We start from the raw sequence: 15608 nt of genomic DNA, 5'->3' as shown, positions 1-15608 counted from the left end.
CGCCCGCCCCGCCCGCGCCACTGTTCCCCGGCGCTGCGTCCGTCACCGCGGGGCCGGGCCGGTGCACCGGGCGGGACTACAGCTCCCGGCGGCCCGCGCTACCCGCCCCTCCCCGCCCCTGCCGCAGAGCCGGGCGGGCCCCGCTCCCGGTGCAGGTGGCCGGGCCTCAGCGGACGCCCCGGAGTCCGGTAAGAGCGTGGCACCATCGTCCCCATCCCGGTCCGTCAGCCTCCGGCGCCGCCGCGGCGGCCGCGCTCCCTCCCCGCGCGCGGCCCCGCGGGCTCCCCATCAGGCGCCGCGGCCCTGCGGGCAGCACCAGGGTCCCTCCGCTCCGCCGGTCTCCGCATGAGGTACCGCGGCTCCTCGTGGGGCACCGTGGCAAGCGCCGGGATCCCTCCGTGCCCTGCCGTCCGCACGAGCGCGCCACAGGCCCTCGCCGCGCCGAGAGCGGCTGTGCCCGGGCGCTTCCGGGGCCTGGCGGGGCTGGGTGGCGGGGCCTGGCTGCATCCCGGTGCGGGGCCCTCCCGGCCTTTCTGCCTCGTGTGATGGGGCTGGGCAGCGCTGCTCGACCTCCCCGCTGGGGTCCTCAGGAGGGTGACACGGGGGTCCCTGCCCAGGGCAGGTCGGGGACAGGTGCCTCCCGGGTGCCATTGGCGCTGGGGTTTCTCACAGCCCGGCCACATGCCCGTTGTCCCCCCTGGGACCCGCTCCTCGGGCTCGGGGCTCCCCGGGTGGATCCCCGCGCTTTGCCTCGGTCGGTGCCTGCTGGCTGTGAGCTGCAGGCATGGCTTCGTTTCCTCTGTGCTGATGCAGCTGGACAAGACCTGAATCCGTAACGCAGGGCTGGAGGTCTCTGGCAGCGACACACCGGGTATCTCTCGGGAATCTCACCCCGGGTATCTCTCGGGAATCTCACCCCGGGTATCTCTCGGGAATCTCACCCCGAGTATCTCCGTAGGAGGCACCGGGATGCCGGAGTGAGGTGGAGATATGAGCAGAGGGTAACAGGGGCTTGCCTGAGCCTGCCTTGCCTTCAAGCGGGAGATTAAGCACTTTGCTGCCCACACAGAGTGGGGCTCCCCCGCTGCCGCCTCTCCACATCTGGCTGCTGTGGGGCTGTAACAGAGGGCCCGGATCCTGGCTGAGGCACAGCAGTTTGATGGTGATCCAAAATCTGCCCTGTTTAAGTGCAGAGAGAGGCTCCCAGGCAAAAATACAGTGAGTCCTGCCCTGCTAAAAGGCAGAGGGACAGTGTTGTGGGACATCACGTCTGGGAGGTAGGTGTTTGGTGGGGAGTGTTCAGAGGTCACTGGCACAAGGGGGAATCTCAGGGTAAGGGCTATGGGTGTCCACCTGGGAGTGGTGTCTTGTTGCTTCCCAGCCTGCTGCTGGTGGCACAGCTCAGAGGTGGGACAGCCAACGAACAAGACATGTGACCATGTGGCACTGCCTTGGCTCCCACCCTGAAGGCATCTGGTATCAAATCCACAGAAGCTCCTTGGATCTGGGGGACTGCACAGAGCAGAGGGAAAGCCACAAGTGTGGCTCCCAGCCCCACCAGTTGTACAAGAGCCCATGCCGGGCTTCCAGCTTCAGAGCAGGGAATCAATCTTCAAGAGGGAAATGATGCAAATGTTTCCTTCCTCTTTGGCCTGTGTCCATGCCAGGAAGGGCCAGTTTTATCTAGGAGCTGTGAGGGTCACATCTCTGTCATTTTCCTCCTCCCAGTGCTATTGCCTGAAAAGAGCCATTGCTAGATCACCGTCTCTGAGTCTCAGAGCTACTTCTGGGGTGTGTCTGGGATGGGGACAGAGATGCTGTTTTGGAAGGACAAGTACCAGAGACAGAGTCACTGTCCCCAGGGAATGGGACAGGGGCCTGGGCACTCCTGGCAGCAGCCACAGCCCTTGTTCTGCCCACTCCAGCCTCGCCTCATTCCTGACCTGCTCTGGCAGTGTCTCCAGCCTACCCAGGCCAGGAAACTGCCCGCCAACATGAGGGTTTGCAAACACAAGCAGAGCTCAAAGAACTGAGTTTCCTGTCCCTGATCCTGTCTGAGCTGTGTTGTGGAGCACGTGAAGCTGTGCTCTTCCAACAGCTGTGATGGCTGTCCTGGAGCCAGGCATGCAGGAGAGCTCATGCTTGGGGCCTGGGAGACTCTGGATTTTAAGGACAGAGGAGTTCTGGGGTAGAGTTGAGGCTTCCAATCATCTGTACACAGCCTCCTGCCATGACTTTGCTCACACATCCATGGAAGTGACTTTATCCTGCATCTCATGTTGCTGGGGCGTGGCCAGAGGCCTGGCTGGTGTGCAGGATGTGGCTCCCCAGGTGGGAATGGCCGGGCTCTCGGCTTGCACCAAGCAATGCCGTGCTGATGGCTCACTTGGAGGCCATCTCCAGGGTCAGATAAAGTTACGTCTTTGGGAGCTCTGGGCTGCTGGGTTACATCCTCACTGCCAGGAGGACTGATGACTCAGGGACCTCATCCAGGAAATTGGGGGCTGCTCAGGCACCCCACGCCCATGGGATTGTTATCACCATGTCCAGTGTGCGTGGGTTGATGGCCGTGGTTTCTCTCTCCCTGCAGGCCACGATGCTGCGTTTGGCTGCTTTTGCAGCTGTGCTGCTGTTCTTCAGGGTCACTCTGGAACTGTCCTGGGCCCAGGCCATCCCTGCTCTCTTCATCTTCTACCTGGCATCCGGTGGATGGGAATTCTTCCTCATATTCCTCAAGACATTACCAAGGGACGTCAGGTAGGTGTCCTGGCTGGGATGGTGCAGCCATCCTCCCCTGGCCCTCTGCTCTGCCTTGGTGTGTGTGTATGTGTGAGCACAGTCCCTGACTCCTTGCACAGCCTGGGTTTCTGCTGGCACCTAGCCTGACCAGGTGACTCCAAACTCTCAGGCAAACTTTTCCCAAGAAGGATAGATTTCAGCTGAGCTCAAAGTCTATTGACTGTCCTTGTACTTCACCCTGTCCCTAAAGCTGCTGGCGTAGCACCAGGTCCCTGTGCAGACTTTCTTCTGAGTTGGTATCAGGCTGTGCCAGCTCCTGGCAAGGATATGGGGGGAGGGAGCGGTGGTACCTCTTGGAGAGCACTCAAGGCTCAAAAATGCCCCTTTGATTGGGAACATCCCTGCCTGCAGACTTCCAAACACATCTCTCTCTGGCTACGAGCATCTCTGCAGGTGTGTTCTGCCTATGTGCACACTGCTCAGGGGAGCACACAGAGCTGCTGCTGACCTCGAGTGGGGTCAGGTGTAAGTGCTGTGCTGGCTTTGCTGGAGGAAGTGATTTTGCAGGGATCACTGAGCAGCTGCCCTCTTGCTCCCCTTCCCTTGGCAGCACGGGGCTGGTCCTGTTGCGGGTGAAGTGGCAGGTATGGAGGCACATGAGGGAGAAGAACACAATCGCCAAGATCTTCCAGAAGACCGCAAGGAAGTATCCAGAGAAGACAGCACTGATCTTCCAAGGCACAGGCGAGAGCTGGACCTTCCGTCAGCTGGACGAGTACTCCAACCAGGTGGCCAATTTCTTCTACGGCCAAGGCTTCCGCTCGGGGGACGTGGTGGCGCTCTTCATGGAGTCCCGCAATCAGTACGTGGGGCTGTGGCTCGGCCTGGCCAAGATCGGGGTGGAGACGGCCCTCGTGAATTCCCACCTGCGCCTGGATGCCTTGCTGCACTGCATCACCATCTCCAGCTCCAAAGCTGTGGTTTTTGGGGTGGAAATGATGGAAGGTGAGGCGCTGGCAGATGTTTTGGGAGTGCTTTGGACTGGAGGGAGGTGTGTCTAGTCAGTGTTCAGTGTTCCTTTCCTGCCCACTGCAGAACAGAGATCTGGAAGAGAATGGACAGTTAAATCATCCAGGAATTAGATTTGTGTTTGGTTTTTTGTTGTTGTTGTTGTTGATTCCTTTGGACACTGGGCAGGATCTGGAGTGCAGTGCAGTCTGCCTCCCTAGCAAGTCAGCCTGGGTATGAGGATCCTTTCTTGTGTCTCTCAAGTCCATTCTCAGCATGGAGAGCTGGGTTGGACTGGGCCTGCCCCACTGCACAGGAGGAACCTCCCCTTGCTCTCCATGGCTATTGCTACATCCTTGCAGCACCTTGGCTCCAGTTCCTTGTGTATTTTAGCCCACACCTCTGAGGTTGATGGTGTCAACAGACCTCTTGGCACCAAAGAGGTTTTGGATGGGGAAAGGTGGAAAACAGGATCTTCTGGTCCCTGAAGAGGTCTGGGCTGTGGCCCCAGCATCTGTTAATCATGGGAACAACATCTGCCTGTGAGCCCTTTGGGGACTCTGCTAAGCACAGTGGGGGTACTGCTACCTGGGGCAGAGTGTCCCTCAGGCTGTCTGGGAGGACAGGGGGTCTCTGTGCTGTAGCCACCCTGCCACTTTTCTCCAGCTCCCCTCTTTACTTTCTCAGCAATGCAGGAAGTGCAGCCCTCCCTGGATAAATCCATTCATCTCTTCTGGTCTGGGGAAGAAAATCCTAAATCCGTGCTTCCTGGTGCAAAACACCTGGATCCCCTCCTGCAGATGGCCCAGCGAACACAGCCAGCTCCCCCTGATAAGGGCTTTCTTGGTATGTGATCAGCTCTTGGGGCCAGACATGTGGTGGTGATTTTGAGGGTCAGCTGGTTACAGCTCTGGCAAGACTGCTGGGGATGCTGATGGCAAGGGGTGCTTGGGATGGGTCTTACTCCAGTGTTGGAAGCCCAGCCCCGTGTGAAGCAGTATCCTGTCATACCCTCCGTGTGTCCAACAAACCTGATCTGCCCAGAGTGATCCCAACATGTTCTTGGAGCTATTACATGAGGGTTTTGGCTCAACTGGCAAGAGTAGAGTGTTTAAATTTTGCTTGTCCCCCTCTCCTGGTTCGGCCAGCTCCTAGATTGGGAATGTGACCCTGTCTCCTCATTGCTCCCCAGATAAACTCTTCTACATCTACACCTCTGGCACGACGGGGCTGCCCAAGGCTGCCATTGTGGTGAACTGCCGGTAAGGCTGTGGACAGGGGCTCAGGGAGGATGGGGCTGAGCTCTGCCCTCTCCTAGCACAGCACCCCTGACCCTGCTCCTGACATGCCTTTTCACCCTCCCCTCAGGTACTTCCGCATGTCCAGCTTAGTTTTTTACGGTTTTCGGATGAGGTCCGATGATGTGATGTACGACTGCCTCCCGCTCTACCACGCTGCAGGTAACGTGTGCCATAGAGATCCTGCCATCCTGGGACTGACTCTTGCCTCAGCCAAGCCCAGAGCTCGGGCTGGAGGCTGGTGTGGCTGTGATCTCCGTGTTGAGGACGATGAGACTGCTGCTTGCAGTGTGTGACTGAGTGACTGAGGCTTTTTCTGCTTTGCCCCTGGAAGCCAGGAATCGATCTGGCTGACCTTTGGAGCAGGGAGTGTGTGGGGAGGGAGTTATCCTACCCTGGTTTTGGAATACCTGTTCCTTATTGCTGCTCCCTGTGGAAAGAAAGGGGGGAAAGTCTAGGGGAAGGGAAAGCAGTGTCTGCCTGGCTGGCTGAGACATGCTGGGATATTTAGGTGCAAAGTGCTGTCCTACATGTTACTGCCATGTGTCTCCTCCCTTGTGCCCGTGGTCCTGGGCGCTTTGGCTGGGTGAACCCCCACTGCTGTGAGCCAGCCATGGCCTCTGCCTTGCCCTGCCAGTTCTTTCCATGGCTGGGCTGGGCTGGAGGTGTTTGGGGACTGAGGCTTTCCTGGCTGCTTCTCTGCAGGGAACATCGTGGGGATTGGGCAGTGCCTGCTGCAGGGCATGACGATTGTCATCCGCAAGAAGTTCTCGGCCTCACACTTTTGGGAGGACTGTGTGAAATACAACTGCACGGTGAGGCCATGAGCCAAGGGGCCAGCAGGGAGTGGGCAGTGAAGCCTGGGGGTCTGTGCCTTGCTGGGGAGAGCCCAGCTGCTGGAAATGGGGGACACCTGGACCGGTTCTGTCTGCCCAAACCGCCTTTCATGGTGGTGGGGCTCTGTCCTTCCCACCTGGGCTGGTAGCTTCATGTGTCCTCCTCACGTTCCAGCATTAGCCAGGAGATAGTGGATGGGTTTCACAACCTGGAGAGCTGGGTTAACCAGGGAAGGACAGGCTGGATGAGTTAGCAGAACTTCTCTTTTTCACTGCAGCCTCTTTAGCAAACTTTGGGTGTGTTGTGCCATTCCTTCCTGCCCTGAAGCAGCCTCAGAGAGCCCAGGGCTTGGCAGAGGGATCCTAGTGAGTCTTTCCTCTCTGTTGCTCCCAGATCGTGCAGTACATCGGGGAGATCTGCCGCTACCTGCTGAACCAGCCGTACCAGGACACGGAGCGGCAGCACCGGGTGCGCATGGCCGTGGGCAATGGGCTGCGAGCCTCCATCTGGAGGGAGTTCATGGCGCGCTTTGGCATCGCCCAGGTGGCCGAGTTCTACGGGGCCACCGAGTGCAACTGCAGCCTGGGAAACTTTGACGGCAACGTAAGGCCCCACAATCCTCCCTCATGGCCCAAAGGGTGACAGCTGGCCTGGGCAGGGTTGGAAACCCAGATAAGCTGTTTGCTCCTTGGCACAGGTTGCCATCCACCCAGAGGGGTTTTGGCTGCTGTGTGCTGCCACCTCTGTGGTATCCTGGGAGCGTGTGAGCAGTGGGTTCAGGTGGGACAGATGTGCTTGCTACCCACAGCTCTGAGCTCTTTCTGTTCTAGGTTGGGTCATGCGGCTTCAACAGCAGGATCCTACCAAATGTGCACCCCATTGGTTTGGTGAAGGTGGATGAAGACACTATGGAGCTGATCCGGGGACCGGATGGTGTCTGTATCAGCTGCAAACCAGGTGAGGAAACCACAGGGATAAAATCTCCTCAGCCCAATGGGAGTGTGAGTGTTTCACTATACCTCAGGATGATTTTCCTGGATTTGTCTCTGCTCAGTTAAACCAACCCCATCAGACACCCTTTTAGCTTGGGGGGCTGGGGGTGGTGGTGTTTCCCCCCTTCATCCCCTCTTCTCACTGCAGGGGAGCCAGGGCAGCTGGTGGGTCGCATTGTCAGGAGCAATCCTCTGCAGCACTTCGATGGCTACCTGAATCAGTCAGCCACCAACAAGAAAATTGCCAGGGACGTGTTTGCAAAAGGGGATGCTGCCTATCTCACAGGTGAGGCCAGCAGGACCCCTCTGTCTGCTGGGAGAGAAGGAGAAAGGCACCTGTGTGGGAATGGGGACTCTTCCAGGGTAGCAGCACTGCCCTGAGATGCTCCAAGGTTGCTCCTAGCCAACACCTCATTTTTTGCCTATTCATTGCTTTCCAATAGGGGATGTCCTGGTGATGGACAAATATGGCTACATGTACTTCCGAGACCGCACCGGGGACACCTTCCGCTGGAAGGGGGAGAACGTCTCCACCACGGAGGTGGAGGGAACGCTGAGCCGCATCCTCAACCTGACGGACGTAGTGGTTTATGGTGTGGAGGTCCCAGGTAGCTGAGAGGGGAATGGACAACCAGGAGAGGCAGGCAGGCCTCCAACACTTGCGTGTGAACATGTCCTGCATGTCCAGACTGATGTGTCCTTTGACAAGAGGGGAGGCTGAGGCTCCCTCAGGTGGGCGAGCTGGGCAGAGGCCACAAGAGGTGTGGCTAGCAGGATCCAGAGGGTTTCCTTGCTCTCTCAAGCTTTGGTCTGATTCTGGCTGGTTTGTAAGGACCTTGTGTCCTCTCTGGCCATGACTGTGACCGCAGGGTATCACTGGTAGCCCTGGCCACAGGGTGATGACACAGCAGTGACACAGCTGGACGTGCCAGCGCTTCAGTACAAAGCAGGGTCTTGCTGGTGCAGGGCAGAGGGGAGATGATGCTACAGGGGCAGTGTATCTGAGTGCTCTCCATTCCCTGCCTCTTAGGGATTGAAGGGAGGGCAGGAATGGCAGCCATTGCCGACCCAGAGAACTCCTGTGACCTAGAAGACTTTTCCAGCAAGCTGAAAAAGGCCCTGCCACTGTATGCACGTCCCGTCTTCCTGCGGTTCCTGCACGAAGTCTCCAAAACAAGTGAGCCATGGCATGCACCTTCACACTGGACATGGAGCTGGGGGAGCCTGGGAGGGGAAAACCTGGTTACAGAGATCATTGTGTAGGGTGGGGATGAAGCTCTCTGCCCCACAGAGCCCGTGGCCAGTTCCTCAGGTGGTTTTGAGGCATGGGGATGCAAGGCTGGGTCTGGGGCTACATAGGTGTGGTGGGGATGGAAGTGTGTGTGGCTACTGAGTCCTTACTCCTTCTTCTCTCCCCATTTCAGGCACTTACAAGTTCCAGAAGATGGAGCTGCGGAAGCAGGGCTTTGACCCCGCGCTGGTGAAGGACAGGTTGTATTTTCTGGACTCCAGGCAAGGCTGTTACCTGCCACTGGACCAGGCAGCGTTCAACAGAATCCAGTCGGGAGACCAGAAGCTGTAACTGGTGGGGCTCAAGCCAGGCACCTCCCAAATCCCGCTGGGGAGAGGGGGCAAGGCAGGCAGTGGGGAAGGAAAGGTTCACAGAGTGATATAAAAGGCACGCTAGAGATTTTATTTGACAAGTTTTACAGATAAGGGTTTGGGAGGAACACAGAGGGGATTGAGGGGAGGGGGATGGTCACATACCAAAGCATTGACTCATTATGGCTTTATTTTCTGCTTGATACAGTGGTGGTGGTCCCATGCCATGGGAGGGGCAGGGCCCTGGCCAGTTGAGGAGGGAGGGGGTGCCCCTGCTATTACACTTTGCTTTTCCTGTCTTTCCCTACCTTTTCCTGCCTGCAGCAACCCTTCCTTGTGAAGGCCATGAAGTGGCCAGTACGGGGCTCTTCCCCACTTCTCTACCAAGCAGCCAGCTTCTCCTTGGCACAGGGACCCACTTGGCAGAGGGAAGGTGGGTGCCAGGCGCAACCCCTTCCCTCTGCTTGGCCTTGCTGGTGTCGTGTGTCTGCTGTGAATCAGGAGAGCAGGGTAGTGTTGGGCTCAGGAGGGGGACAGAGGTGTGTTTCTGCCATGCCATCTCTCTCCTGGGGATGACATTTCTATTTTTCACAATTACACGCACATTATATTATATTATATCTATATATATATGTGTGTGTGTGTATATACATATATATATATAATACACGCTGACTTTTTTTTTTTTTTTTCAATCTTAATTTATTGTCCATACTTTTGAATGTGTCTCGGGTTTGTGCAGTAGGTGGAGGGATAGCCCAGACCTGTCCTCTCTTGGAGAATCCTTTTCTCTCGCAGGGAGGTGGGATGCTCATCTGGGACTGATTCCCCTCTTCCAGTGTGGGTGCAACTGTAAAATGTCCTTGTGGCCTTGCTCCATGGTGGAGGAGCAAATCCCACTATCTTGTGGACTCTTCTCTGGTCTTTTAGTTCCATCTTTTGTGGATGCAGCATTGTTTTGTGGACCTTCTTCCTTGCCGAAAGCAAGTGGGAGAGCGGGAAGAAGGGCCGAGTTTGCCTTTGCTTAGATGTACTCAGGAGGTAACTTGCCAGGGGAAAGAACATCCTCTGGAGGGTGGCCTCTGTGAGAGCCTTTGTGCATCCCTTCCCAAAAGATGTGCTCTGCATCTCTTCCCAAAAGAGCCCTCCCTGTCTCCAGCACCAGAGCAGGGCCCTGAACTGAAATGTCTGTGTGAAACACCTGACCTGCACTATGTGAATTCCCCATGTTGTGTCTGATACGAAACAGCCTCAGCTGCGATGTTCAGTTCCAGACCTCAGAAAACAAGCAGAAATTCTCTTCCAGAGAAAACTCTGGGTTGGGTTGTTTTTGGTTTGGTTTTTTTTTTGTTTGTTTTGTTTTTGTTTTTTTTAATAATCTGTTTTTATGCTTTTAGCAGGGTTACTCCTTAAAACGTCATCTGTCTTTTGTGAGGGCAGGGTATGTCTGCTCTTCTAGCTGTGCTTCCACACCAACGTACCTGCCTGCCTCAATCCGTCCTGGTCTCACAATTAAACACAAGTATGGGTCTATGCTGGTGTTTCCTACCTCTTCCTTGTACAGTCCTGCTTTGTGAGGGAAGGTGGGGGATTTTGCTGGTTTGGGAACTGCCACTTCAGAGCATCACCTCCCTATGTGCATTTTGGCTCATCTTAGGACAGAGGGAACAAGCCCCTTGCTGCTGGGTTTTATGACTGTGTGAACACATGTTGATCAGACCCTCCCCAGTTTCCTCCACTAACTCTCCACACCCTGTTTTTCCTTGTTCTGTCCTCAGCATTGCCTTCCCAATTTGTTCTGGCCCAGTTCTCCCTCCCTGTTTACCCTTGGACATGTGGCTCTTCCACCCCTCTCCTGTTCTCTTTCCTCTCTTCCTGCTGCTTCTCTCTGTGTTAGTCCATGCTGAACTTCCCAGCTCATTTCTGCCCTTGCAGACACGTTTTTTGGTAGCCATTGGTGCCAGAACCATCTTTTACACCTTCTGCATCCATCCCTGGTGATAGGAGAACCTGGCTCCTTCTTGGTGTGGGGTTGCCAGGGACAAATGTCTTCCATGAGCCTGAGTGAAATGTGTTGCCTGGTGAAGCACACCATAAGAAAAGTGTTGGACATTTGCATCCTTTATATACCACTTTCACCTTTCGACATGTTCAAATGGGTGAATTCTCCAGCATCTCTAAGCTGAAAGCTTTAATTTTAGTTTTTCAGTTCCCTGGACACTCACAAGCCTCTGTCCCAAAGCAGCCAGTGGAAAACATCATCCCCACAGCCCTGCAACATGCGGGGGGCTGAGCCCTCAAACAGCGTGGCTTTGCCACGAAATTCACCAAGGAAATTATGCATTCGGGGATCACATTTAGGGGCCGGGAGCTGGTGCAGGGAGCGCAGCAGTGGTGCCCCTGCAGGTGCTCTGCTCCCACCTGCGGGCCCTGTTCCGCTCGCAGCCGCCAGAGGAGGGCAGGCTGGGCTCGGCTATCGCCTCCCCTCGGGGGGACAGCCCTGTGTGCCGCTCGGAGCCTGCACCTGCGGCCTGCGGAGCGTACCCGCCCTGGGTGGGTGCCGGACGTGGAGAGGAAGTTTCGGATACAGATAACGGTGCTGGGTGTGAGGCCGGTGGCAGTCCCAGGCACTGGTGTGCACTGTGCTCGGGCTCCTGCCTGGAGACCGTGCCTGACGGAGACTCGGGCAGCAGCGAGGTCACCGAGCTGTGCCAGGGGGGTGGTGGGTGGTGGGCAGCAACCTCAACCACCGGGTCTCATCCAGCCTTCTGCTAAAGGCAATGAGGAAAAGCTTGGCAGCCCTGAAGTCAGACCTGGGGGTGGTCATCCTGGATGGATGGTTTGGAGTGGTAGAGGAGGATACAGGGGGACTGTACTCCCTCCCTGCAGGAGATGGCTGTGCTGAAGAAAGACGGGTTGCAGGGCAAAACTCAGCACTGTGTTTCTGTCTGTCTGAGAGCAGGGTAGGTTAAGAAAGCCTACCAAGGAAATGATGCATTCAGGGCACTGCCTGTTAAATGCAGATGTGAATAGCTTCGGAAGCTTATGGAAATATGGCTGTTACTTGTTTGCTAGTGAGCCCATACAAATGCAGACTGGCTTGAGTTGTTGGGTTTTGGAGATGGGTGGGAATGATGGGTCTGTGAGAGGAGCAGGATGCAGCCCTTGCTGGTGCCAGCACAAGTCAGGAGCTGGGCCCTGGCTGGAGCATAGCCAGGAGCCCACCTCAAGCCCTGTATTTTGGGCTGGCTGTGAGGAGGGGGAGCTGCACAATTCAGGCAAGAGGAGCAGGATGAGGCCCCCCGAGGTGAGAGCTCCTGCTCTGGAGAGATGGGAGGTGCTGAGCCACTGGGAAAGAGCTCAGCAGACACCACGGAGGGCTGTGGTACACAGCCCATCGATAGCAGAGTGCTGGAGGGCTGGGGTGTGCACACACCTCTGTGCCAGAGGATTTCCCAGGGAGAGGGGAGCCCAGGGAGGTGTGTTCATAGCCCTGAGTTGTGCTCAAAGGAGGGGGGGTTGGTCCCCTCTGGAGATCTGGTGCCCAGGGACCATTCACCATTGGCGCTGTGTTTGTCCTGACTGAGGAGGGTTGTGTCACACTTGGCAGTGCTTCAAGATTCCCTGAAACACCCAGCTACACCAATTAGAGGTTTTCCGCTGGCTGTCAGCTTTGGGTTGAAATCCTGGGGCCTTTCTGAAGTCCCGGCTCCTCTGGAAAAATGAAGTTTATGTGCAAGTGTCCCTGCAGCTCTTGGCCCAGAAATAAAAGTGCAGGTGTGGTGCTGAGCCTGGGATAAATGCTGAGAAACAACACTTCCAGCAGAGAGGTATTTGGAATGAAGTAGCCAGTGTTTAATCATAGTCTGATTTTTAAAAAAATCTTTTTATTTGTGCAGTTTTAAGGAAGAGGCTAATTGAATCCTCTTAGAGACACCTTGTGAGACATCCCTCCCCTTTGATCAATGCACTAGTCTGGCTCAACAGCTGCATGTAGATAAAAGTCCTATACATAAAGAACGAGGTATTGTTCTGTTTTAATTAAAACACTTAAAATTCTGTTTGCATGAGGTTAAGAAAACATTAAAATCCTTTCCATGGTTATTATCAAACTGCTAATTTAAGCAAAGCCAAAGAGCTTTACAAACCAAATGTACTTTTCCCCATGGAGATGACTGCTTCTCCCAGACCCTGTGTCCTGGACAGTGACAATATATCAAGACAAAAAAATGTGGCAACTTTTTTTTTCTGGTCTGCTCTAGGTCCAACCCAGCAGGCCATGCTTAGTGTGCAAAACTGGAGTGTATTTTAGCCTTAATGCAGATGGGGGCTTTGCAAGTTGCTCAGAATCTTTCTGGGAGAAATTAATTTCTGCTGCTGAGAAAGTCTGTGACAATCTTTAACACTGCATCTCTCCAACCTCCTCCTGCCACTCTTGGTGTGCCAGAGCATTCCCAAACAATGACATCTGCCTGCTCCTCTGCACACTGGGGAGCTGGCTTTGCCTTTAAGCAGTGACAGGGAAATATTCTGGACTAAAGAAGAGACTATCCTTTGGTGCACTCTTTAGAAATGGAAATACTTGATTCCCCTGAGTGGTTCCAGTGTAACCAGGAGCTGGGCCAGGAGTGGCTTCTCCCTCTCCAGTTTGAAGAGACTGTGTGGCCAGGGATTCCACCAAAATGATGGTCTGTGAAGATCTCATCATGCTATGTGAGAGGGAAGGAACAGCAGCTTTCCTTCCCAAAGCAGAGAGGCTTCACAAGGGAAGAGAATGTCCTTAGGGCTGTTTGCTGCTGAGCTCCTGGACTGTGCAGCTGAGCGAGGCTCAGGGAGCCGGGATGGGTCCTGCTTTGTGTTTTTTTTGAACCTGGCCCATTTCAGTGGCAAATCCCACCTTCCAAAGTAACCTTGGGTTTGATCTGCTTTTCTCCTGGTTCATTAAAAACCCACACATAGGCACAAAATCATGGCAGGCCAGGCTCTGGGAGAGCTTTGGGTAGTTGAGATCATGCAGTACAGGCTGGCAACCCTAGGAATTGCAGGCGATGGTGATGCTACCCAAGTCCAGAATGTATTCCTGCTCAGGATGTGGGTCATTGCCCAGATCTTCCCTGATCCCTCGACAGATGATCCCAGGCTTGTGAAGTGGGATATGACCCCTCCTGTGCCGCATCCCCCTCTTCATTACAGCCCTGCTTCCTCTGCGCCCATCCCTGAGGGTGCGGAGCAGCCTCCCAGGCCCGCAGCCTCCGGCCAGGATTTGTGGCCCGACCCTGCCCTGGAGGTGACAGCTCCCACGGCCTGCACGGGGCCCGAGGAAGCGAGGGCAGCGAGAGGAGCCTTCCTCCTGCCTCCGGCCATGCGAGTGGCCGCCGGCTCGGCCGCAGGAAGAGGCTAACAGCGGCGGGCGAGCCACCCCCTCAGCTTGGAGTATCACTTTCAGCTATTCTGAAGGTTAAACGCCTGTTTAGAGCTCGCTATTGAAGGTAGAGCCGGGGGTGCGGCATTGTTCGGACGCCCTCCCGCTTTGTCTGGCCGCTTTCAGGGATGCCCTGAATGGGAAGCGGCCCCCCCAGCCCAGCACCCCGGCAGAAGGGCTCCCGGGGGAGAGGCGCTTCCTCCGCCCTAATGACATTCAGGCCTCCATCGGTTCAGCTCCCGCTTTCTTTCTGCTGCAGTTTAACCCGGGCACAGAGGCCGGGCTCCATCTTACTGATCTCTGCTTGACACCCAATTACCACATGAATGGGAGAGAAAGGCTGCAAAAGGCTTTAACTCCCACTGACCCTCCTTCCCCTCTGCCTGCTTCCCTCTCTCCCCGTCCTACCCCCTCGCCTTTCTCCGGCGGAGGGAGTTCAAAACTGAGACGGGGAAATCAAACAAAGCCCCGAGTAAGGAAACCCATTGTCACCGCCTCCGCGATGGCTCCCCTTTCGCCAGCTATTGTTCCCCTTGAAGTTTGACTTGCTGTGTGGAAGGATGCGAGCAGCTGTTTGCGCATTCCCCTGATGTTTTATTGAAAAATAATTGAATCGTCAGTTCGGGGCTCTCTGATAAAATGTTTCCTCGTAACGCTAGGCCCTGCTGTATTTATAAACTACGTTTCCCTCTAGAATGTGATGGCGACCTAACACGTTTCCTCCAGGATAAACCCTCGGTGGAGGAATGGAGGTATGTTCCTTCTGCACTCAGGGAGAGAGAGAAAGCGTGCAAATGGCAGGGGGAAAAGGCAGAAGATGGGAATGAGACAAAAGAAATTAACCCTGTCTTCATTGCCAGGCTCAATTTCCAAGCCGTTCCCTTCGCAGTTGGCTTTGTGGGAGGGGAATGGGAGCAGCCTCCTGCCCCAGTAACCCGAGGGAGCAGCACAGCCACCGGGTTTTATCCACCTGTTTATCAAACACCGGCTGTGTTTACAGCACTGCGTTTTCTTGAGGAGATTGTGTGCTTGGTTTCCCCATCCCAAACATAACCCAGAGAATTTGTGGTGCTCTGATTTCAGTGTGCAGCATGGGGACAGGACTCATTCCTCTCCCAAGCACAAAATGTCCATAAAAACGTCCCCTGTATCTCATGTGGTCACTTTTTTGTCAGGACAATTGTTAACAGTAACCAGCTTTGAATGCTTGAATGAGCCAAATTGGTATTTATGATTACTGTTCCCTTTCTTGTAATTTATTTTTGCTTTTCCAGGGAGGTGCTAACACTAAATCTGTACCAGTTTGTTGTGTAAGTCAGGCATCAAGATTCTTTTAGGAGCTAGTTCTGCTTTTATTTGGCCTCATAAATGATTTCTGGGAGCAAGAATAGCTTATATAAAACCATAACTGCAAACACTGATCTGGAATCAAGATTACCAGATCCTCTGAACACAGAACGCTTCACTCATTTCTGAAGTAAAGATTTTTGTTGAAGGCGTCTTTCCTCAGCTACTTTTCCACACAGCTCCATCCTGGGCCATATCTCCGAGATACTCAAAAGCCTTGTGATTTAGGGATATATAAAATCCAGCTGGAATTTTTGGATGAAGACCACGGTCAACAGCTTCACGGCTCTGCCATCACGTAACCCCGGCAGCGACGGCAGCATTCATCTGCCAGAGGGACCAGCCTTTCCTGGGGCCCAGCCC

At 55.0% G+C, this 15608-nt stretch overlaps 1 protein-coding gene across 2 annotated transcripts; it reads left to right on the top strand.

Moving 5' to 3' along the window:
- Positions 1 to 69: 69 nt before the first annotated feature.
- On the top strand, positions 70 to 10009 carry SLC27A4 (solute carrier family 27 member 4). 2 transcript variants are annotated; one of them, XM_041475113.1, is made up of 13 exons: positions 70 to 188; positions 2591 to 2757; positions 3350 to 3744; positions 4435 to 4593; positions 4940 to 5009; positions 5116 to 5207; positions 5751 to 5860; positions 6276 to 6485; positions 6713 to 6839; positions 7023 to 7160; positions 7318 to 7482; positions 7905 to 8051; positions 8299 to 10009. In XM_041475113.1, exons 2-13 carry the CDS (start codon positions 2597 to 2599, stop codon positions 8454 to 8456), a joined length of 1932 nt encoding a protein of 643 aa, XP_041331047.1. In that variant the 5' UTR covers positions 70 to 188; positions 2591 to 2596; the 3' UTR covers positions 8457 to 10009. The 2 variants fall into 2 exon arrangements, with proteins under 2 accessions (XP_041331047.1, XP_041331046.1); XM_041475112.1 differs by lacking the exon at positions 70 to 188 and adding an exon at positions 231 to 350.
- Positions 10010 to 15608: the final 5599 nt, after the last annotated feature.

This window comes from Pyrgilauda ruficollis, unplaced genomic scaffold (assembly GCF_017590135.1).
Source record: "Pyrgilauda ruficollis isolate IOZ18807 unplaced genomic scaffold, ASM1759013v1 scaffold34, whole genome shotgun sequence".
NCBI lineage: Eukaryota > Metazoa > Chordata > Aves > Passeriformes > Passeridae > Pyrgilauda > Pyrgilauda ruficollis.
Note: the sequence above shows the minus strand (reverse complement) of the source record. Positions and strands in the feature narration are given on the sequence as shown.

Coding starts and splice junctions, on each gene's coding strand:
- SLC27A4 (XM_041475113.1), top strand. CDS start 2,597: ATGCTGCGTTTGGCTGCTTTTGCAGCTGTGCTGCTGTTCTTCAGGGTC. Junction 2,758..3,349: donor ACATTACCAAGGGACGTCAG/GTAGGTGTCCTG, acceptor TTCCCTTGGCAG/CACGGGGCTGGTCCTGTTGC. Junction 6,486..6,712: donor TGGGAAACTTTGACGGCAAC/GTAAGGCCCCAC, acceptor TTTCTGTTCTAG/GTTGGGTCATGCGGCTTCAA.